The following is a 25,208-nucleotide window of genomic DNA, read 5'->3' as shown; positions in this document are numbered from 1 at the left end:
CAGCTCAAGGTTGAACAAGTTGAGTACAACTTTATGAATTTAACCACATCCCACCTATTAGAAGGACCTTAACACTGCCCAACAACACAAATGCTGGAAGAACTCAGCAGTCAGACCAGATGTATGGAGAGGAATGAAGAGTTGACATTTCCTTCTGTGGAATACTTACTCTGGGTAGCGTGAATCAATCAGGCGAAAGATCAGTTGAATTAATGTGCCATAAAACTGGAGGCATCTCCTCAACAGATTCTCATCTAACAAACCTGCGTCAGCACAAGCCTTACTCCGCACCAGTTTCTATAGACAAAAGACAAAATCTTGTTCAAAAAGGAAAATATTCCAACTTGCTAGGTTAGGGCTGTCTTTATATTACACACAATGTTCTTTTACTTTTATGACCTAACCTATCATCAACCTATTTATGTTGAACATATAGCAAAATACTTTAAAAATATATACATCTCTCGAGGGAGTTCAGCCAGACAATCTGGATAAATCAATAAAAGAAAACAACCCAAAAACTTAGAGCTTGCATACAATTTAATAATGCAGCACTTATACAAAGCCGACTTTTACATAACTATGCACACACTAGGGATGTAGGCATTAAGTTGCTTTCAAACCATAATTTCACTGGCAATTAATATGATTTTTTCGTATCCTCATTTCCTACAAAGATCAAAAAGAAAAGCTAGGATCTATGAAATCAGGTATTGTGATTTAATGCACAGAATGGCATAGGCATCATAAAGGTACCAACGCACTAACTGACAAGCATTTATGCACCACCTATGGTTTCAAGACATTCTGTAAGGTCACGCAACACTGTCAAGATATTTTACAGTCTAAAATTCTTTACTTTTTATTCAGGGGATGTGGGTGTCAAAGGCTAGAAGTTAATGTCAATTCCTGTTCACTCTCATGAAGTTGCTGCAATCAGTCTGGCAAAGGTACTCAATTATACAAGATCAAGAATAGCAGCATTTTCAGCAAATCGTATAGGAACAGTAATGTTGATTTTGACATCAGTATGTTGAGTAATATGAGCAGATTGAATGAACAAACCAAATACCACATTTCAGATACTGCCTACCCATGCACTGCCACTTTATGCTTACACACCACAACTCATACCGACACTGATCCACACCTCATATCTACACCGACACTTGTCCTACTGGGTTTTCGCAAGCCCTGCTGCTACCTAGAAGAGCTCCCCTTGCCAAGTCACTTAATCACTTCGTCAATTTCTGTCAGAGTCACCTTATGTTCAAATACCTCTGAACCTAGTGTCACCTTATGTACATTGTCTTTGTATACATTGTCTTATGCAAATATAGCCACACTCAGTTGCTTGCACAGTGTTTTATATGATTATTTATAGGGTTTTTGATGCTTAGTGTTTTTTTATGCTGCATTGGATCTGAAGTAACAGTTATTTCGCTCTCCTTTACACTTGTGCACTGAAAAATGACAATAAACAATCTTGGATCTTGAATTAACATGAAGCATTTCAGCTTGTGACTACAATGGCACGTTTTAAATTCGGATCAGGTAGCTGGTGAACTTTAACAGAACATGAATGGTATACTCTATCCACCTTATTCACAGTGCTGTTGCGATGACTTTCAAGACTCTTCATAACACCTTTTACTCTGCACTCACATATTGGTAACTGATTTCAGGAAGGGAACCTCTGTCTGAAGTTTATCAAAAGATGCCATTTTTACTGATTTCCCCACAAAGTCCAGGAATCCATCAGTTGAAATCAGTAAGCAAATTTTCTTTTAATTCTAAATATGATGTGGGTTGTAAAAACATGTATTCATTCAAAGGATGTGGGTGCTGTGGGCAAAGACAGTTTTCACCACCCACAGAGGGGTAAAGGTGTCATTCTTTCCCTTTATAAATAATTTATAATATTAAATATGTTCATTGTATAGGAATGGGTATTATCACCAAGTGGTCCTGAGCAAAGAACAATTTGTTAGGCCATTTCAAAGTGCAGTTAAGACAACCATGTGATGCTTCAAAAAGGCAGTATCCATCGTTAAGGACCCCTATCACCCAGGATATGCCCTCTTTTCATTGCTAGCATCAGAGAGGAGGTACAGAAGCCTGAAGTTACACACTCAATGATTAAGGAATAGCTTCTCCTCTGTCATCAGATTTCTGAATGGACAATATAGATATACATTGTAATTCAGCTTTTATTATTATGTATTGCAATGTACTGCTGTCGCGTAAGAACAAATTTCACAATATATGTCGTGATATTAAAACTGATTCTGGTTGGTGGTTTTAGAGTCACTAAGGCTAAGATGGCAAATTTAATCCCCAAAAGGAGGGAGTGAACTGGATAGGTGAACATTTTTATAGATTTGCTATCACCATTACTGATTTAACTTGTCTTAATAATCAGATATAATCACGTTAGGTTTCCTGGTTGGCAAGGTAGATTCAAATTTCATTTATTTGCTTGTAGATACCTTGCAGAACAGGTTCTTCTGGCCCACTGAGCTGCACTGGCCAGCTACCCACATATTTAATCCCAGCCTAATCACAGGATAATTTACAATGACCTAGTAACCAACTAACCAGTATGTCTTTGGAATGTGGGAGGAAACTAGAGCATCCGGAGGAAACAACTCTTGCTTAGAATCTCAAGAATCTAACTATGAGAGCACCTTTGGTGATAATTTTGCACCAGTATCTTACATACCTTCAATTGAGTTTTACATCGTTTCAACATCTCCCTATGTCTGTTTGCCAATGGAGAGTCTTTCCACTGGCTCTCACTGTTTTTTAGTTCTTCAACAGTCCTGCAAGAGAAGTTAAGATTAATTTTATACAAAGAGGAAGAAATCTTATCAAGTGTCTTTACAAGAATGGTGACCCCAGTCATTATCAATACTCTTCAGATTGTCTGCCTGGCGTCAGTGGTCACACAGGACTTGATATGTACCAGCTGCTCACATGACCATCCACCACCTGCTCCCGTGGCTTCATGTGACCCTGATCGGGGGTGGGGGGAGGGGCTAAGGTGCTACACATTGCCCAAGGCTAGCAGAGGCAAGGAGCATCTTATACCTCCTTTGGTCAAAACATATCTGCACTCCACCACGTAATTGTCAGAGATAGGTGTTTTTCCTTAACCACAGTAATAGATGAGGTGAAGCCTGCTGTCAGAATGGTGGTGGCGGCAGATACATTAGGAATATTTAAGAAGCTCTTACTTAGGCACGTGGATGAAAGAAAAATGGAGGGTTATGGAGGGTGAGACTGATCTTGGAGTAGATCATTGTGAGGTGAATGGCCTGTACTGTTCTATTGTCTATGTTCTAAATGAAAAATTTAGAATTGTGTCTTTCATTGCCTCTGGAGACCCAAGCCCACTTTACAGCAAATGCAATATTTCATTCTTAGGAAATGGCAGCCAATTTGCAGAAAGCCATCTACCACAGAGTGTAGTGTGACGACAACCATATCCATTTTAGTGGTGTCAATTGAAAAATAAATATTGGCAAAGCTACTATGTAACTGCTTTGCTCTTTAAAGTAAATAGCAATGGAATTACAAGGCCTTTGGGTATCCAGAGCTCATTCACTTAGTAGCATATCACAATGCTCACTCAATCTGGCACAGGATGTCATGCTAACTTTTGCGCTCAGATCTCTGGAGTAGAATTTGAATTCACCAGCAAGCAGCCTTTGAGTAACTCCTTTCATGTTATTCTGCATGAAAGGTAGTCAAGGAAAATGTTGCATCAATTATACCGGCAACACTGAAAGTTACAGTGCAAGGCCAAAGGGAGTTGTCCCAGAGCAATCCGGAGAGTGGTTAAATGGGAAATAGTTTAGAAACTGAACCATTAACATTTGATCGAAATATGCACACCTGGCTCTGATTTTATCTGAGGAGGTTGAGGGTCATGGGGAATGGCAAAGCTTTTTGGTCAATATTTTAAAGATCCATTTTTGTCATTCAGACTCTAGCTAAGAAACTGGTCATCACAGAACCAAGATGATCATAAATTTTATATGAAATTTACCCAAATTCTGTGCCTTGTTGGTTCCAAAATCATGCACATAACAAATCAATAAATAGGCATGAAAATAAATTCAGGGGGGACTTCCGGGTCATCAAGGGAATGGCGGCATAAGGAAAAGGTCTCTCGACAAAAAAGAAGGTAAACTGCCCCATAATCGAATTTAGACAAATACTTAATATTGTATAACTATATTAATAAAGGGGCAAGGATGATGTCTAAGAACAAGATTAAAAAGTCCGCTCCGAAGGCTGATAAACATAAAGAGACGCAGAAAGGCGACGGGCCTAGCTCCCCCACGGCAAGCCAGGACGGAGATAATGAGGGGGAATCGGTGACTCTGTCCTTGATTCTCGGAGAGATTCGCGAGTTCCGACAAGATAACAGCAAACAGCTGGAAGATATTAAAGGAGAAATAGTAAAAACTAACTCGTGGATAGATGAAGCCGAAGCGAGGATTGTTGGAATTGAAGAGAAGCTACAAAACGCAGAGGAGGTGATAGCAGAAATGCTGAAGCTGCAAGACCAGCTCCAGTGGAAACTAATAGATCAAGAAGGCCGCTCGAGAAGGGAAAATGTGAGGATTTACGGAGTTCCCGAAGGAACTGAAGGTAAACCCAGATTGATGATTCCCTTCGTGGAGAAGCTACTTAGAGAGAACCTTGATATACCGGCCGCAAAAGACCTACAGATAGAAAGAGCTCACCACGCGTTGGCACCACAGCCTCCAGCAGGCGCCCAGCCCAGATCGATTCTGGTCAGATTTCTCAGTTACAGAACGAAGGAAGAGGTGCTTAAACGGGCATGGCAAAAGAAAGGTTTCATGTGGAACAACTGTAAAATCAGTTTAGACCACGACTACGCACCGGGGATTCTTGTCAGACGGAAGGAATATACGGAAACACGGAGAGTCCTGAAAGAAAACAACATCAGATTCCAGACCCTGTATCCAGCTCGGCTGAGAGTCTTTTACGACGAAGGGACAAAAACTTACGCTACGGTGGAGGAGGCAACATTGGACCTGGCGGACCGGGGACTACCTATTAAAGTTATCACCCAACCGGAGTCGCTACTGGAGAGGATTCGGCAGAAGTCGTGGCAGTTAGTGGGGCGAGGACGCTCCACTCGAACCAGAGTGTCAAACTACAAGGAAAAGCCGCAAATATTCAGACGCGAACGTACAGAGAACACAGATTAATTAAGAGAAATGACTGAAAAGAGTAAATCGGACTTAAAGGTAAAATGAAAACTGGTAACTGAAAATAAACTAGACGGAATAACTTGAATGATAGCAATATGGTCGAGACATAAATAGGAGAAAATTCTCTATGATTATTCAAACTGCTGAGGGCCCTCTAACACAGGGTGAAGATAGCGGTTATCCCTCTGAACTGAGGCAGGTCGGTGCTCAGGCCTCACTGTGGGAAGTCGGGAAAAATTTTCAAATGTTGCACATTCAAAAATGTCTAGGGTGTGGTTATATGTCTTGGTTTACTGTTGAGAAGGGATTGCTTACTGTTTGGTTAGAAAAGGAGAGCGTTTTTTTCTACTAGAGAAAAATGCAAACTGAATTGGTAAAAATAATTTCCTATAATGTTAATGGGGTTTTGAATCCAATTAAAAGAAATAAGATTATGACTAAATTGAAAAAAGAGAGGGCACAAATAGCTTTCCTCCAGGAAACACATATGAGCCAATCTGAACATGGAAAATTAAAAAGAATGGGCTTTAAGCATGTATTTTATTCATCATATAAATTGAGTCACAAAAGAGGGGTAGCTACTTTAATATCAAGTACTCTTAATTATGAACATATTTCAGAGACTAGAGATAAAGAAGGACGGTTCGTAAAAAATCACAGGAAGAATAGAAGGTTACAGAAATAACATTGCTGAATGTTTATGCTCCTCCAGGTTGTGAATGGTCATTTTATAGACACATTTTTGACCTAATGGTCAGTTCTCAAGGGGTAGTAATTTGTGGAGGGGATTTTAATATTAGATTAAATCCTATATTAGATTCTTCAAGAATAGTTACTCAGAATAAACCTCTGACTCGGAAAGTGAATTCATTGATGGAGGAGTTGGGAATTATAGATGTCTGGAGGGAATTACACCCTACTAGTAAAGATTATACATATTATTCTTTCCCTCATTCAGCCTATTCAAGGATAGACTATTTCTTTATCTTTAATACAGATAGACTCAGGATAAAAAACTAATATTGCAACAATTGATCTGTCGGATCATAGCCCAGTCTCTATGTCTCTAATCCTGGAAAGGAAAATGAGGAAAACACTATGGAGGCTAAACTCACATATACTCAATAACCCGAAAGTAATGGAGAGATTAAGGGGAGAAATCAAAGAATATCTAGACCTTAATGACACGGGAGAAACATCACCAGTGATCTTATGGGATACATTGAAAGTTGTACTGAGAGGGAAAATTATTTCCATTACCACTCACATGAAAAAAATCAATGCATAAAAATTAGCAGACCTTCAAGGAAAATTAAAACAACTTCAAGTTGTAGATAGCAACAAAAGTAATTCAAATCAAAAACAGGAAATTAGGAAATTGCAAAGTGAAATTGACGATATTTATACATTGGAAACTCAAAGAAATTTTCTTTACCTGAGACAAAAGAATTATGAAGTAGGAGGTAAATCAGCTAGATTATTAGCATATAAATTACGAAAACAACAAGCAGACAATACAATTCATAAAATAAAGAATCCAAAGACAAAGCTTGTGGAGAGTACAATAGGGAAAATTCAAGAGAGTTTTGAAACATATTATCGACAGCTGTACTCCCAACCCCAGGCCCCCAATGAGCCCTATATAGACAGTGTATTGAATATTTTAGATCTACCTAAACTTACAGATTTACAAAATGAAAGTTTATTAGAACCAGTAACTGTCAAAGAACTGAACGTGGCCATCTCTAGGTTAAAGGCTGAAAAGTCCCCGGGTTCTGATGGGTTTACCTCAGAGTGGTACAAGTCCCTGAAGACACAGTTAGCCCCGTTACTACTTAACACCTCTAATTGGATCTTGCAGAGAGGAGAAACTCCACCTTCCTGGAGAGAAGCGATTATTTCAGTTATTCCTAAAGAGGGTAAAGATAAACTAGAATGTGGCAATTATCGGCCAATTAGTGTTCTTAATTTAGATTACAAACTATTTACATCTATATTAGCGCGCAGATTGGAAAAGCTTTTACCTGGCCTAATCCATTTAGACCAGACTGGATTTATTCAACAAAGACAAACACAGGACAACATAAGAAGAACTCTGCACATATTAGAATAGGTTAATAAGAACGAGACAGAGACAATGGTAGTAGGATTGGACGCTGAGAAAGCTTTTGATTCAGTTAGTTGGGCATTCCTATACAGAGTGTTAGGAAGATTCTGCTTTCAAGAAAAGGCTTTCAAGAAAAGTTTATTAAAGTAATTCAGACTCTATATGACAGCCCTACAGCCCGAATTAAGATAAATGGGGACCTCTCTGACTCCTTCATCTTAGAGAGAGGCACTAGACAGGGATGCCCAATTTCTCCTCTCCTTTTTGCGCTATATATTGAACCGCTTGCCCAACTAATAAGACAGAGCGAAATCGTAAGAGGTATCAAGGTGGCAGCGATTGAACAGAAAGTGTCGTTATTCGCAGATGATGTTTTGGTCTATCTGAGTGAACCAGAAAAATCATTTATAGGATTGATTACACTGTTGGATGACTTTGGGGAAATGTCAGGTTATAAAATAAATGTAAAGAAAATGCAGGTATGTCCCTAAATTATACACCATCCAAAAAATTGCAGGATACATATGATCTTAAGTGGGAAGCTAAATCATTAAAATATTTAGGAATAACCCTGCCGAAGGATCTTTCAACACTGTCACAGGTAAATTATGGGCCATTAATCTCAGAGATAAAAGCAGATATGCATAGATAGAATCTTATCCCCTTTTTAAGTTTAAATTCAAGGATAAGTACTATGAAAATGAATATTCTTCCTCGGTTATTGTATCTTTTCCGTACTTTACCGGTGGAGGTGGATGATAATCAATTCAGGGAATGGGACAAATGGATTTCCGGCTTCATTTGGCAAGGAAAGAAACCTAGAATTCGATATAACACCTTACAGTTAGGGAAGGAAGGAGGAGGTATGGTTCTTCCTTGCCTGAGAAATTATTTTTATGCCTCACAGATGACCCCTCTGTTATATTGGTGTAATAGGGAATATAAGGCTAGATGGAAGGAAATAGAATTTGGATTAGTTGACAGTTTTCCTCTTCAGGCCTCAATAGCTGACAAAGGATTGATGGCCCAGTTGGAAAAATTTAAAAACGCTTGGATAAATCTTACATTAAAAGTATGGCAGAATGTGGTTAATTCATGTGGAATTAATAACATGTTAAAACTCTTTAGATGGTGTGCATATGATACCGAATTCCTTCCCAACAGAGGAGATAAAAGATTTGAGCTATGGATAAAGAAAGGTCTTACAACCTACTTCTCATTTATAGATAACAGAGTATTACAAAGTTTCCAAATCCTGCAGGACAAACATGGCCTAGAACATAATGACTTTTTTAGGTACCTTCAAGTACGAAACTATGTTAACCAGAGTTGTAGATATACAGACCTACCAACAGTAGAATTAGAATTTTTCAAGATTCTGAATTCGGCTTGCAGTTCAATACCTAGTAAATCAGTTTCTCGATTATATAATGCACTCTCCCATGCTAAAAATGTAAATACACTGTATATTAAAGAGAAGTGGGAGAAAGAAGCGGGGTTGGTACTTTCAGAGGAGGCTTGGGAGAAAATCTGCAGCTTTCAATGGTCCTAGACTAATTCTTTGCCTTGGAGAGAACATTGTTGGAAAAACATTGTAAGATACTTCAAGACCCCATATCAGGAAAAATATAAAGATACAAATGTGATGTGTTAGAGAAGGTGCAGCTCCAAGGAGGCAAATCATTTTCATATTTTTTGGGATTGCCCTAAATTAAGTCTATTTTGGGAAGGTATTCATAGAACATTAGTTAAGGTACTTATGTCCCAGATACCTCTGAACTTTGAGACGCTGTATTTGGGGCATGTATTGTTTCTTGAACAGAAGGAAGATATAAAGTTGCTGCAGGCCCTCTTAGCGGCAAGTAAGAAATCAATCACTAGAAAATGGCTAAATCCAATACCACCTACATCAGAAGATTGGTACGAAATTATCTTGGAAATATTTAAAATGGAAAAGTTGACTTACTCCCTGAGAACTCAAAAAGAAAAATTTGATCAAATCTGGAATAAATGGATTGAATATATAACCCCAATGCGAGCAGACTTTAGATGACTCTCCTAATGATTTATACTGTTCTTCTCATCAACACAGTAATATTGCTAACGTAAGCACCCCTAGTCTAAATGTTTGTTTTTTTTGTTTTCTTTTGGAAAATAGAGAATTAACACAAGTAAAGGGAAAGATTTGGGAAAGGGATAAAAAAATGAAAAAATTAAGTAAATAAGTACATAGGGATTAGATAATTATGTCTGCAGGCAGGAGCAAGCATGAACAAATTAGGATATAAACACCTACAATGGTTGATACATAGGCTTATATACAACATTTTGGACCAGTGGAAATGGTCCAGAAGGGTTATATGGAAACTATTATTACCATTTTTCTTAACAACTAATTCCATTACTTAGCCTAATAGGTTAGATTTACCACAGTACATAATTATCTATTTAAATGTTTATTTTCCTTTTATATCATCTCAATGTGTACTTAAGAATGTATAAATAATTGTAGTTTTATACATATAAAAAAATGGAAAAGGTTATATGTGTGAAAAAAGTACATATTTGTGAATTCCTTATCCAAATAAAAATAAAATTTAAAAAAAAGAAAATAAATTCAGATAAGCTGCACATGTTTATTGCATCGTCCTCACAGTGCAAACTCACCCCACTGTACCTTTCTAGATAAAGACTTGTCATGTTGAAATTTCAAGGTAGACAATTTGAAAACAAGATATTGTACCACTGAAAACTGGCAGCAACGGCTTCAGTAGCAACCTTGTCTTTACAGTCAGGGTATCTGTAGTATAACCTATTACAGAGACTCATGCAGAAAAGCCTAGGTCGATTCTCCTATAAAGTAATGACAACGCTGCAATATTGCTAACAGTATCACACAAACAAGACGATAAATGAAATTCCCTCATATATTGCACAAGACATTTTGGCTTAATAGAGGAAGGCTTGCTCACTTTCTGGGAACATTTCTTCTGCAATCAACAATGTATAAATAGAATAGGTAGCCATTGTCAGATAGCTGTTAGTGAAGTTGCATGACAAATGCTTCTCCATTACAACATGCCTACAGTTTCAAGTCACTTAGTTGGATGCCAAGCAAAAAGCAAAGATTGCAAATTGCCTCTTGATGTTTATTCCTACCTGTTGAGATCTCGAATAGCTCGTAGTCTTCGTATGTAACGTCGGCAGCTCGGCAGGATAGCAAGATGATGTGCATGTAGCGTCAGGAAAAAGCATTCTGTTGGGAACTTCGGCTCAGCAAACTTAGACTGATCATCTGTCAGATGAAAAGAAGTTTTCTAAAAGTCAGCAGAAACCTTGTAAATATTAAAGGAATACTACACGTAACCATGCTATTGGAACTGTCAATACAGATAAATCAAGTGACAGATTCATCTTATATCATTTAAAGCAGCCTTCAGTCACTGTTATTTTCTTTTGAAATTATTCAGTTTTATTGAGAGAGGTTGCTGCACCTTCTGTCTGATAGGTGAAGTCTGGAGAACTATCCTGGGGTCAGGAAGGAAGGTGGTACTTGGTACTGAGCAATTTTACTGTTGTTTGATGTACAATTAAAGATTAGCTTTATTTGTCACATGTACATCAAAACATAGTGAAATGCGTTGTCTGCATCACAGTCTGAGCATATGCAGGGGACAGGCCACAAGTATTACCTTGCTTCCTGCAGCAACATAGCATGCCCACAAATTACTAACCCTAGCACACAGGACTTTGGAATGTGGGAGGAAACTGGAGCACCCAGCGGAAATCCACGTGGTCACGGGGAAAATGTACAAAGGCCTTAGAAACAGTGGCTGTCATTGAACCCTAATCAGTGCTGTACAGCATTGTGCTAACTGCTTTGCCACCATGCCTCCTCCCTTATCACGCCCCACCATTAACTACTGTAAGCCCAGACATACACCATACCCCACTTTAAACTCACTCTGTAGAGGACATTGTAGAAAAGGTACATACTTCTAGTGTAATGAATACACAATTTTTGTATAAAGATTATTTTCAAGCAGTTTTGATACATCTTTAACACTTCATATTTACTTACTAAGCTCTGCAAGCCAGCTTTTAATGTCTTCCATGGACGCTTTCACGCGAGTCTCATCTGCAAGAATATTGATGCGACACTTTGGGTGGAAAATATACATTGGATCTACAGTCTCTAACTTTATCTTTGTGCTCAGTTGCTGGAGCACCCACAGAAAATTCAGCATGAATCCATCCGTCGATACCATTCGGTCATCTGTCTGCAAGAAATAGATTTTAATTTTATTAACATTTTGACCCATAAATGTTCTACAAAACAATAAAATTATTCTGTGGCAGCTGCAAAGGTAGCAGTTTCTTTAACATCCTCCATTTATTACAGATTAAATTTTGTACTTCCATTTCTATCTATTCATGGATGTGGATGCCTACCACAAACAACACAAGGTGAAATCCATAAAATAAAAATAGATTTTTATGAATAGAATTTTTAGAATAGAAGGACGTCCCTTTAGAACAGAGATGAGGAGGAATTTCTTTAGCCAGGGGGTGGCGAATATAGAATTCATTACCACAGATGGCTGAGAAGACCAAGTCATTGGATATATTTAAAGTGGAGGTTGATAGGTTCTTGATTAGTAAGGATGTCAAATGACACAGTGAGAAGGCAGGAGAAGGGGATTCAGGGGGACAAATCAGCTATGATGGATTGGCAGAGCAGACTTGATGGGCCAAATGGCCTAATTCTCTGCCTATCTTTTATTGTCTTAAATGTGACAGTGCCCAAATGATTGAAAGCCAACTCTGTAAAACACAAAATAAAGTGCAAAAATTTCTACTGGAGCTCATATCCTACAACAATATTTGACAGCTGGAAAATTTCAGGAAATAACAACAACAGTCAAAGTTCAAAACCTGGAGATGGAGGGGATCATATTAATAATGCGCATCACGAAAAGTTTTCATTTTAGTTCCATTTCAAAGCAGCACCACTGAGATAACCTGACATGTGTTGCAGATATCCACCATGAAACTAACCCTGCACTTACTTGCATTTGCGCTTTCTTCATATTGCGATTTACCACTGCTGCCATGTAATTCAATGCACTCTCTCTGGTCTCACCATTGAGTAATATGTTGTGCAGAATTTTGAAAAGGTCAGTCTGCAAAACAAAAGTCTTGGCTTTAAAATCCGCAAGATTACCGTTCAACTCACTACTGACCTGCGGTTAAAATGATACCAATACAGAGGCCCAACTTTGGAAACGTCTCAGCATGTTTCAGACCTGCTCAAGTCTATACAATTCCATTGTATACGTCACCGAGCAAAGGAGAGGAGTTATTCTACATCAGTGAGAAGAACAATGGAACTTTAAATGGCATTTTCAATACTTATATTATAGGTAGCATCAATGGAAAAGGACTTCTTCAGGACTCGGCCCAAAATCTCGACTGTTTACTCTTTTCCATCGATGCTGTCTGAACTGCTGAGTAATTTTGTGTGTTGCTCTGGATTTCCAGCATCTGCAGAGTCTTGTGTTTATGATCTCCTGCTATTTTGTGTTGTTGTTGCTGTGTTGCTCTGCTGAGGTTCCCAAAGTTGTCATAGCCAGAGGTGGTAGTAGGGATAAGCTCCCACTACCTATAAAGTACTCTAAAATGGCATGTGACTCTAACAGCCTCTGACAACCAAATCCAACTCTTGGCCTTCACGTGTGGCTTAGCTACTGGGCCCAGCGGAACTGTATCTACTGACAAGAGAAGGGGCAAACACGGACCACTGGCACCTCAAAACCAGTTGCTTCGACAAGTGGGGCTCATCAGCATTGGACGGTAGCCCACGTAGGAGAAGGAAAACTCTGATTTTAAACCTCTGCTGTCTTGCGGCTATACCCATCCATGGAGTAAACCCCAAGGAAGAAATCCAGAGCCGATGTCCCTAAGGCAGTTTGATGTGACTTGGATAGGTTGGGTGAGTGGGCAAATTCATGGCAGATGCAATTTAATGTGGATAAATGTGAAGTTATCCACTTTGGTGGCAAAAATAGGAAAACAGATTATTATCTGAATGGTGGCCGATTAGGAAAAGGGGAGGTGCAACAAGACCTGGGTGTCATTATACACCAGTCATTGAAAGTGGGCATGCAGGTACAGCAGGCGGTGAAAAAGGCGAATGGTATGCTGGCATTTATAGCGAGAGGATTTGACTGCAGGAGCAGGGAGGTACTACTGCAGTTGTACAAGGCCTTGGTGAGACCACACCTGGAGTATTGTGTGCAGTTTTGGTCCCCTAATCTGAGGAAAGACATCCTTGCCATAGAGGGAGTACAGAGAAGGTTCACCAGATTGATTCCTGGAATGGCAGGACTTTCATATGAAGAAAGACTGGATGAACTGGGCTTGTACTCGTTGGAATTTAGAAGATTGAGGGGGGATCTGATTGAAACGTATAAGATCCTAAAGGGATTGGACAGGCTAGATGCAGGAAGATTGTTCCCGATGTTGGGGAAGTCCAGAACGAGGGGTCACAGTTTGAGGATAGAGGGGAAGCCTTTTAGGACCGAGATTAGGAAAAACTTCTTCACACAGAGAGTGGTGAATCTGTGGAATTCTCTGCCACAGGAAACAGTTGAGGCCAGTTCATTGGCTATATTTAAGAGGGAGTTAGATATGGCCCTTGTGGCTACGGAGGTCAGGGGGTATGGAGGGAAGGCAGGTACAGGGTTCTGAGTTGGATGATCAGCCATGATCATAATAAATGGCGGTGCAGGCTCGAAGGGCCGAATGGCCTACTCCTGTACCTATTTTCTATGTTTCTATGTTGTTTATAATTTCACTTTGGCAACCTCTGGCAAGACGTATACCATGATACATCTTGCCATTGCAAGCTTTCGCAACAGTGACATTGTGTGGTAACATAAATAGGGAAAAATACACTTGCAAAAACAGTTTTAAAAAAGTATTGTTTTCTTCAGACATTACAATTTCAGCTTAAAATACTTACTCTGGCCGATTCTAAATGGTGTTGCAAGGACTGACTGACAACTCTGGTATTTTCAAGCGTAAGCGTAGGTCCAGAAAAATATTTCTCCACAACTCTTGTCTAAAAAACACAGATGGCAAAGTGCTGACATTTGCATTGAGCTACTGATCACTTAAAAGTACACTTGAGTTAGCAGCTTCTCTGTGGGTCAGAAATGAGGAACATCAATGAATTCTATAAATAAGCAATTATTTGGCAAGATATTGATCTATATAATGTAGCTCCATTATTCAGTTGCATGTGAAAGATAGGGAACATTTTATCAAATCTCAGAAGGAGAAAAGTTTTTTTTAAGTTAGAGTTAACACACACAAAATGCTGAAGGAACTCAGGTCAGGCAGCATCTAGGGACAGCCATAAACTGTTAACGTTTAAAGGCCGAGACCCTTCATCAGACTCCTTCATGAAGTGTCTCGGCCCAAAACACAGACTGTTTATTCCCCTCTATAGATGCTGCCTGACCCGAGTTCCTCCAGCATTTTGTGTGTGTATTGCTCTGGAGTTCCAGCATCTGCAGAATCTCGTTACATTTCACAATATACTACACAAAAATAAAGCTCATTTTGAGAAAGTGAGTAAAGACAAAATCTATAATCATTAAACATAGCCAACTTCCTTCATCTTTAATAACAGTTTTGATTTTAAGTTCGGTTTCAATTTTAGGCCACAAATCACACTAATATAACCTCCCATCACACTTCCTGTACACAAACTGCATTACAATGAGTTAAGAGGTCAGCCAATTTGTCAGCAAAATGGCGACCAACATTTTAATTTTCTTCAGTATGCAGATTTGGTATGTTGGTTGCCTCAATGGTAGAGAAGCCACAGATTTAAAGCAATTTGAAAAAGGTTAGACAGAAGAAACAAATGTTTGTTTACTCACAAGGTAGAGTCTGACATTCATAGCCCAAAATAACAAAATACTCAAACTCGAATTACATGCCCACTTCTTGTGCTGTATACGAGGAGTGATTGATATGTTCTTTGAGTGATTACACAGAAAGCTTGAAGTTATTAACTCATCTCCTTCTACCTTGGGCCACGAACTTATCAATCACCCCGGATGAGTTATTAACTTCAAACTTTCTGCATAATCAAAGAGTCAAACTGCATGTGCATGTAATGAGATAACTCATCTCCTGCAACACACATCTCCCCCTCCCCCTTTCAAATCTCTTACTAACTCTTCCTTCAGTTAGTCCTGACGAAGGGTCTCGGCCTGAAACGTCCACTGTACCTCTTCCTAGAGATAGATGCTGGCCGGCCTGCTGCGTTCACCAGCAACTTGGATGTGTGTTGCTTGAATTTCCAGCATCTGCAGAATTCCTGTTGTTTGCGTTAACTCATCTCCTTCTACCTTAGGCCACAAACTTATCAATCACCCCTACTGTGGACACTTTCTGGAGGTCCAAGATCCATATGCTCCACGACCACTGGACTAAGTGTGTAAATGTAGGAGGGGACTATGTTGAAAAACAAATGTGCTAGGTTTTCTAAAATTGATTCCTTCTACCTTAGGCCACAAACTTATCAATCATCCCTTGTAAATACCTATGATTCAGTCTTGGTAATCATAAAGACCAATTCCTCTACTGGTTTGAGATAGCTACAACTTAAACACTTGGTCTGGTCTTATCATAATTTGGAGGGTGCTATGGTATTCTCATGATTTGCAACTTTTTGATTATTCAATGGAAAAATTAACTGGCAGGAATATTGCTACGAATATCTCTTGGAACTTAAATTGCATAAACCATATTTGAGTTCAAGAGCTGCAAGGCAATGCTGCAGCTCTACAAAACCCTGGTTAGACCAGACTTGGAATATTGTGTTCCGTTCTGGTCACATTACAGGAAGAATGTAGACACTTGAGAGGGTGCAGAGGAGATTCACCAGGATGTTGCTTGGATTGGAGAGCACCTCTAAGGTGGGTAGGTTGAACAAGCTAAGGCTTTTCTCTTTAGAGCTGAGGATGAGAGGTGAATTGGAAGGTGTACAAGGTAACAAGAGGTAAAGGTCAATTGGATCGCCAGAGACTTTTCCCTGGGGTTGAAGTGGCTAATATAAGGAGGCATAACTTTAAGGTGATTGCAAGAAGGTATAGAGGGAAGTGTCAGAGATAGTTTTTAAACAAACACACACACACACACACACACACACAGTGGTGGAAGAATGGAATGCCCTGCTAAGGATGGTGGCAGAGGTAGAAATATCAGGGACATTGAAGAGACTCTTAGCTAGGCACATGGACAACAGAAAAATGGAGGGCTATGTGGGAGGGAAGGGTTAGATTGATCTTGGAGTGGGTTAAAAGGTCAGCAGAATTCATGGAACAAAGGGCATGTACTGTGCTACAATGTTCTATGCTCTAATGCAGGGGTTTCCAACCTTTATCTCACGGACTGTTACCATTAACTGAGGGGTCCATGGGCTCCAGGTTGGAGGGTCAGACACCCTGAGCCAATAGGCTGGTCCCGGACTTATTTCCTGGCATAATTTACATATTACTATTTATTTATTTATGATGCAACTGTAACAAAAACCAATTTCCTCCGGGATCAATAAAGTATGACTATGAACCCCTGATCTAATGCCACTGTGCAGTTTTACATGCAGATGTAAAAAGCTATCTGCAATTCCAAAGATCGGTTCCTCTCCAATACATTTATTACAGGGTAGTCACAATGGTCTACCCTGAACTGAAGTGAGAAACTGGAAATTGAATATACCATTGTACTTACATCATCCTCTGCAAATACAGATAGGCTGAAGCAAGCCCCAAGGAATGAAAGCCTTTGCAACTCTCTGCCTGAGCCTTGACTCAGAGGATCAGGCAAAAACAATGGCAATGATATCACCTATGAAAGCAAAAGAATGGCCCAGTTAACAATGAATTTAGTTTATTTTTACTCAAGGATACAACACAGTAACAGGCCCTTTTAGCCCACACTGCCCACTTACACCATGTCACCAATTAACCTACTAACCCTTATGTCTTTGGAATGTGGGAGGAAACCGGAGAACCTGGAGGAAAGCCACGTGGCCATGGGGGAAAATCTAAACTCCTTACAGACAGCAGCAGAATTGAACCCAGGTTGCAGAACTTACTGCCGAGTATTTTCTCTTGGCAAATGAGGTCTTTCCCTCTCTGTGTTGCACCTTGGATCATTTTCCAGCGTATTAATTCTTTGACATGGGACTCACTGACACTAACCACAAATAATATCTTCAAATAATCATTTACCATGCAGGTCCTGGCAGAATCTGACTGTGGCACATTCTCGCAAGTCTCACTAAATAAAAATCAAAATGTAAATCTTCTCTGCTTCAAGCAGTTATTAAATTATCAACTGTTTAGATCTTCCTGTTCCAGTTTAAAGTTACCAAGACCAACAATAGAATCCTAAAACTGACCAACTAATTCAGTACTGATCACAGATCAAACCTATGGATTTCTGGTCACAAGGATCAGTTATATATGTGATACTCTAACCAAACTATTCAGTGTGATTAGTAAAATAAGATTTAAGTTCAATGCTTAGAATTTCTGTTCATTTCATAATATGAACTACACTATTCCCCCCCCCCCGCCAACTCCATCACATTCTTTATTCGACAACTCCATCATGTTCTTTATTGGATTGCAATTTAATTAAATTTCTCTTAAATTAACCACCATCTTCAAAACATTTGGTGGAATAAGCTACAATTCAGATTCAATAAAAACTTACCAAAGTACACACAGGATGAGTTTTCCCAAATTTAATTTCACACAATTCTTGCAGTGCCTAAAAGAAAAGGAGTTTTAGGTGACCATTAAGAACAGAACTGACAGAAACAAGCTTTGAAAGACTGATTTAATTAATTAAAATAATCAAATTTATTTTAATTCAAATTTCCAATTTTGGGCTAGTTTTGTTTTAAAAAAAACATTACTGAATATACCTACAACATAGCTTAAACAATAAATTTACGGCATCCAAGTCCTGCTTTCAGCCAGAAAGTTCAACATATCACGAATTTCTTTTCCAAAGGACATAAAACTGTCTTAAATTTTGAAACCCTTTCCAATCTTGAACTCTTTATCAATAAACCAGCCATCTGCACCACACCCCTGCAGCATGAGAAGCCCACAACTCAGGGATAAAACTCTTAAATTTAAATGTTTCTGCCCAAGAGATCACAGCTAACTGAAGGCTATCATGATCTCAGAACAAAGAAGAAAGTTAAAGCAGATGATGACACTGGAACAAGATCAATAGTAAAAACAAATGTCTCTTGACAAGAAACTATGATAACTTGCATTTACACAATCAGATTTCAGAAATTTCTTTAGACAATAGAGACTACAGCACTAACAAAACAAGAAGCTTTGTTTACAAGACTTTACAGATGAGATTTGAATGTGCACATTTTTACTTAGTTATGCAAAGATGCTAAATAAATGCACACAAGAATAAGAACATCTGCACAAGAATTCTGAGTTCTGTCGAATCTGGATTGTTTGTATCCCAGGATAACAGAAGTCAAAACAGATCAAGCAGAACGACGGCATTTGTAAGTGATGCATGTTCTAATCTGCTGCGAGTCACGATCAGCAACGTCTTAATTCATGTGAATTATATGGACTCAAAGTGGCACTAAATTTTAGTCTACCCAACCCACCAACCCATCTCACCGCAAGTGGGTACTTGAAGTTATCACCATCCAAAGAGCATTCCTTCACTGCTGATGCCAGCCCTTGTATAATTGGAATAAAGATCTGTTGAATAGAAGGTGAAAATATCAAGCTCAACAGTAAATCACTACTCTATTACCCAAATTCACCACGTCAAACTTCATGGCAGAAGATCATCCAATAACAATGAAAAATACAGATGAAAATTTGATAATGCAGTGAGGATGTGGTTGCACAAAATAGATTTTTATTGTCCTGATAATATCTGAAGTATTTGTCTTGCTACTTCTGCTATCTATTTGTACAAATTCAAAATGTATAGAGGACCACTGGAGTCCAAGTCCATACTCTCCGGAAAGTGCCAACACAAGTAGATAAAGTGGTAAATAAGGTGGTTGCCTTCTTCAGTAGGTGCAGAGTACAAGAGTCAGGAAGTCATGTCATAGGTGTATAAATCTCTGGTTAGAGAGCACTCAGAGTGCCTGTGTGCAGCTCTGGCCACCTCAATACAAGGGCATAAAGGCTTTGGAGGGGGTGTAAAAGAGGTTTACCAGGATGCTGCCTGGATTAGAAGGTATTGGTATGCTTTAGATAAACTTGGGTTGCTTTCTCTGAAGTAGAGGCTGAGGCGAAGTATGATCGAAGGCTATAACATTATTGGAGGCACAGATAGGGTGGACATCCAGAATCTTGCTCCCAGAGTAAAAATGTCACATACTAGAGAGTATATCTTTAAAGGGAAGAGGGGGAAGTTTAAATGAGATGTTCAGGGCAAGGTTTTTTTTAAAAATACATAGTATGGTAGGCACCTCCAACATACTGCCAGAGGTGACAGTAGCAAATATGATACTGGCATTGAAGCAGCCTTTAAATATGCAGGGAATGAAGGGATATGGACCACATGTAGGCAGAAGGGATTAGTTTAATTTGGCACCATGTCCATAATATACATTGCGGGCAAAGTGCCTCTCTAGTGCTGTACTGTTCAATGTTTCATGAAATTTGTGTGCCATTCCCAACTTTTCCCCATATCCCTAAGGGCATTTCCATAAGCAATCCAGAATTATAAGCATTCAAGAATATATCTTTGTATAAACCAACACACTATCAATCCATTATTTCCCCTTCTCACCACTGCTCCCCATTACCTCCCAATGTCATAAAAGAATCTCCTTCACTTTCCAGTCTAGGTGTATTAGCTGTTAACCTCTAAAGGGCAAGGTTTTTTAAAAATCAAATTTAGAAATTAAAAAATTTGCACCAAAAGTTCTGATGTAAAGCATTGTAAAAAGGCAAATTAAAATTCAGAACAAACACAAAGAGGACTGCAATAATCCTGCAATTTAAATTGTTATAGTGGAAGGTGGAACTTAAATCTTGTCAATTCAATTATTTAAATGAAATCAACTGTGGATGAGATGCTCCACAATCTCCATTTGTTATGCTTGGGTTGCTTAATTGAAACTGCTGGATAATTCAATTTGTTGGTATAAACAGGTTTATCAAGAGTAGTTGGCATTCCAGCATCAACATTCTCAGAGGAAACAAATAAGTCAAAGGAAGGAAAGTTTTTAAGAGTACACCAGAAACCACAAAAATGCATTAATTATGCAAAGCATTTTTAAATATAGATACCCATATGTCACGGTGTATCTAGTTTTAACTGCAACATTAATATGAAGGGAATGGAGAGATATGGATTATGTTTAAACGATGGGATTAGTTTGCATGGACATCGAGGTTGGCTCAGACATCGTGGGCCAAAGGGCCTGATCCTGAGCTGTAGTTTCTATTTATTATTTACATAGTGATACAGCGTGGAACTGGCCCCTCTGGTCCAACGAGCTGCGTGGCCTGCCCAGCAACCTATCCAATCACAGGTCAATTTACAATGATCAATTAACCTACTAACTCTTACATCATTGGATTGTGGGAAGCAACCCACACAGTTACAGAGAATTTAGAGATGGCACCGGAATTGAACTCTGAACTCCGATGCTCTGAGCTGTAACAATGTCACACTAACCACTACACATATGACTGTTATCTTGTGACTTGTCTCCTCGATGCTCTCCTTACATAATATCACAGCATCTATTGCATTCATCCAAGAATAAGCCTTAGTTTAAGGCCTTACTTAAAAGCACGCGGTCAGTACTGCCCAGGAAAGGATGTGGACAAGGCTTGTATCAGTCACTGAACAAAGTTGAACCTACAGCATTCTGATCAAGAGACAAAAATGAAGGAAGGTAAGAATCTATGAACCCAAGCATAACTTCAGCTCACCTGTTTGAAGACCTCTTGGTCCTGATGAGTCATTCTAACCAGCTCTTGAATGAATCCATAAGGAAGATTCCGGCACAACATATAGGGCACTAGCAATGACTGCTGTAACAAGGATCTGTGGAAAAAAAATATCCATGTGTTAGATACATGGGCTATGACCAAAGAAAAAGTGGCTGTAGTCACTTCGCACTTTAGTGCAAGGGTGTTTATTAAGTGTATCAAAAATCAAACTTACAAAAATTGGTGAAAATAGTGAAAAGAGAAATGTCAATATTTACAAAATGATATCTACAAGTAAACATAATAGCTCCATACTTAATTCTTGTCCAGTGTGAACTCTTCACAGCTCCTATTGCTCTCCCTGCAGTAGGACATGCCATCTTTAACTACCAACAAAGCTAACACAAGACTACACATGAATTAGAATATCATGCACCCCACAATGTAATTACAATATTACAAAATAATTAGAAGTATCTACCTTAAATACAGTATACAAATACTACATACACATTTCTATTACTGAAGAAATAGAATATTCTGCTGTGTATGATGGGAAAGACACCATGAAGCCAACCTGAGCCCATCAGCTCAGTTTAGAACGAATCGAAATTTTGGTGTGACTCGGAATGTATGTAGCAATGCAGAGGGAAAACTGGGTTAATTATGTGATTACAGCGGGAAGACACTGAAGTGCGCCCACTCACTGCAATGACAGCAGAATGACAAGGCAGTGTCTTTGTATGAGTGAATGCTCGGTAAGGGGTGTGCCTACCAAGTGCTCTCCGATAACATCCATGTTTCCCCTCATTAACTTTTGTAATAACTCCATGAGTAAGACCTGCTTTACTAAAATGCGAGGTAGTTACATAGCAATGTTTAGAGAGCCATTAAGGTTTACTTACATCAAGAATTAGTCATTGGCTTTGTTCCAGAATACCAGCATTATTAAAACACTAATGATAGTAAGATGCAAGAAAATGTTATTATTCCATTAGCATAAAAACTATTTTATAACCTCAATTGTAAATAAAAGAAACTCAATTATTTGCTATTCTGTGTTACATTTATATGTCATTTCCCATCTACTAATCAGCAATCCTACCCTTCGAAGGTAAGTTGCTCTGAGAGACCGTAATACCATAAAACATAGGAGCAGAATTAGGCCATTTTTCCCCAATGAGTCTACTGTCATTCAATCACGGATGATTTATTAACACTCTCAACCACATTCTCCCTTCTCCCACTAATCTTTGATGCCCTGACTAATCAGGGACCTGTCAACCTCCACTTTTAACATACTCAGTGACTTGGTCTCACAGCTGATCGTGGCCTTAGTAACTTCTATTGCTTCGGGGTTGGAGTTTAAAAAGGGAAAAGTATGGTTACATTTGTATTGGAAATTAGTGAAGCAGCTGGAATACAGTGAATTATTTGGAAATCATTATTTAAGGATATGCTAACATTCAGTGCAGTCCAGAATTGAATTATGGGATGCAAAAGTTGCCCTACTATGAATGACTAGTTGTTGTTGTTCCTTTCCATGCCGTGTTGCACATCAAGAGGCAACCTTGCAGTTTCTTTAGCATTTTTGTCTGTTTTTTTCACAAGGCCAAATTGCTAGCTTGATGCTCTGAGGGGGTGATAAAGACTAGACCACAGGAGGCATTTGAAAGAGACATTGATAATTTTCTTTTAAGCTCAAGGAATTGAGGGCTGTGTGGAACTGGCACAGAAGACATGAACCTCTGCCACATTACTGAAGGGCAAAGCAGTCTCAAGAACCAGGCAGCCTGTTGTGTGTTCAGAGATGCTTTTCAGCACATCATTGTTGTAACACATGGTCATTTGAGGAAATGTCTTTCATGTCTTTCCTGTCACATTGAACCAGTTGGCCATTCTCCTCTGACCTCTCTCATTAACAAGGCATTTTTGCCCACAGAACCACTGTTCATTGGAGATTTTTTTTAAACATTCTCTGAAAACAATAGAGACTGTTGTGTGTGAAAATCCCGGGAGATCAGCGGTTTCTGAGATACGCAAACCACCCTGTCAAGCAGCAACAATCTTTCCACGGTCAAAGTCACTTAGATCATATTTCTTTCCCATTCTGACGTTTGGTCTGAACAACAATTGAATCTCTTGACCATCTTTGCATGTGTTTATGCATGGAGTTGCTGCCACATGATTGGCTGATCAGATATTTGCATTAATGAGGTGGACAGGTGTACCTAATAAAGTGGCCACTGAATCTACATGACATTTCCAAATCTCAGATTAGTATTATCCACTAGATATGAGAATGGAATTTGAACCCCGCCCCCCCGCCCCCACCGCTATGAGAAAAACAAATCCAGCCATGGCTCAAAGTAAGAATTAAGTTAATAGATATACTGGGATGATTTTAAAAGTTTCTTCCTGAAAATTTGCTAAAGGCCAGCATTTAACATCTGCCTCAAACTACTCCTGGGTTTTACTGGTAACATCTCCTTGTTCAACACAGTTGCACCTCAAGAGTGTACTTAGTGCCTACTCAATTCTCTATACATGACAGTGTGGCTAAGCATAGCTCCAATGCCATATACAAATTCACCAACACCACCACTGGCGTTGTATAGATAGTGCACTTGCCTGAGTGATGCCATACCATCAACCTATCACTCAACATCAGTAAAACTAAGAAACTAATCCTTAACTTTAGTAGGGCAGAGGTCAAACACACACCAGTGTGTATTGGTGCACCAGCAGCTTTAAGGTTCTTGATGTTCACATACTAGATGACCCACCGTGGGCCCAGCACATAGATGCAATCACAAGAAAGCCACAACAGCATCTTTTAGAAGGTTAAGGTGGTCTTGCACACCAAACACTAACAAATTTCTACAGGCATAATGTTGAAAGTACCCTGACTGCAGATTTCTCCAACATTCATGGACTCAAGGTCTTGGACTTTTTTTTGTGTGACTGCATTTTACTTGCATCTTATATGTGCCTTGTGCTGTGTGTGACTGTTGGTACTGTGCTTTGCACCTTAGCCCCAAAGTAACACTGTTTTATTTGGCTGTATTCATGAGTATTCATGTACGGTTGAATGACAATTAAACTTGAACTTGGCCAGTTGCATCGTGGCTTGTTACAGCAACTTGAGTGCAAAGTAAGGCAAGCTGAAGTAAAGCTGTGGATCAGTCCAGCACATTCCTCCCCACCATCAAAAGTACCTATGAGGCACTACCTCAAGGCAACATCAATCACAGATCCCAACTATCTGGGCAATGTCACCTTCATACAGAAGGTACAGAAGCCTGAAGTCCCAAACCACCAGGTGAAACAACTGCTACCTCCCATCATCCACTCATTTCTTGAGCCAATCAACACAATCTAATTATTACCTCAGTATAACAACACTAAGACCACTTTGCATTACAACTTCGTGTCCCAATTGTGATTTAATTTTGCATAATTTTATATACATTTATGTTTTTCTTGTGAATGTTGTACCTTTAATGCAGTGGGTCTGTGATGCTGCTGCAGCTGTGTTTCATTGCACCTGTGCATCCATTTACTTGTGTATATGATAAACTCTACTTTGACCTGCTGAGTTCCTCCAGCAGTTTGTGTGTGTAACTCACTAACCTGCCTTTATGTAATTCAGTAATATCATGGCCAGTACGAGATTGTGTTCCTACTCACCTCCATTAATGTAAATTCCAGTCACAATAGGATTTGAACTTGTGTTACCAATCCAAGTTACTTGTCCAAATACATAATTATACAATCCTGTGAATTGTGTTCCTCAGATTGCCAAGAATTCCACACACACAG

The 25,208-nt window shown here is 39.1% G+C and overlaps 1 protein-coding gene across 5 annotated transcripts in view; it reads right to left on the bottom strand.

Moving 5' to 3' along the window:
- The window catches only part of ube4b (ubiquitination factor E4B, UFD2 homolog (S. cerevisiae)), a 96,695-nt gene that overhangs the window by 25,066 nt on the left and 46,421 nt on the right, over nucleotides 1–25,208 (bottom strand). For all 5 annotated transcript variants that reach the window (XM_072245336.1, XM_072245339.1, XM_072245340.1 and 2 more), the window contains 10 exons: nucleotides 21,387–21,501; nucleotides 19,101–19,184; nucleotides 18,154–18,210; nucleotides 17,164–17,280; nucleotides 14,381–14,479; nucleotides 12,426–12,539; nucleotides 11,438–11,636; nucleotides 10,516–10,651; nucleotides 2,723–2,822; nucleotides 170–297 (listed from right to left, as the gene is read on the bottom strand). In XM_072245336.1, coding sequence (XP_072101437.1) covers nucleotides 170–297; nucleotides 2,723–2,822; nucleotides 10,516–10,651; nucleotides 11,438–11,636; nucleotides 12,426–12,539; nucleotides 14,381–14,479; nucleotides 17,164–17,280; nucleotides 18,154–18,210; nucleotides 19,101–19,184; nucleotides 21,387–21,501 — 1,149 coding nt within the window. The remainder of the gene's footprint in view (nucleotides 1–169; nucleotides 298–2,722; nucleotides 2,823–10,515; nucleotides 10,652–11,437; nucleotides 11,637–12,425; nucleotides 12,540–14,380; nucleotides 14,480–17,163; nucleotides 17,281–18,153; nucleotides 18,211–19,100; nucleotides 19,185–21,386; nucleotides 21,502–25,208) is intronic.

This window comes from Mobula birostris, chromosome 27, assembly GCF_030028105.1.
Source record: "Mobula birostris isolate sMobBir1 chromosome 27, sMobBir1.hap1, whole genome shotgun sequence".
Taxonomy (NCBI): domain Eukaryota; kingdom Metazoa; phylum Chordata; class Chondrichthyes; order Myliobatiformes; family Myliobatidae; genus Mobula; species Mobula birostris.
This window is presented reverse-complemented; position numbering and strand designations above follow the sequence as displayed.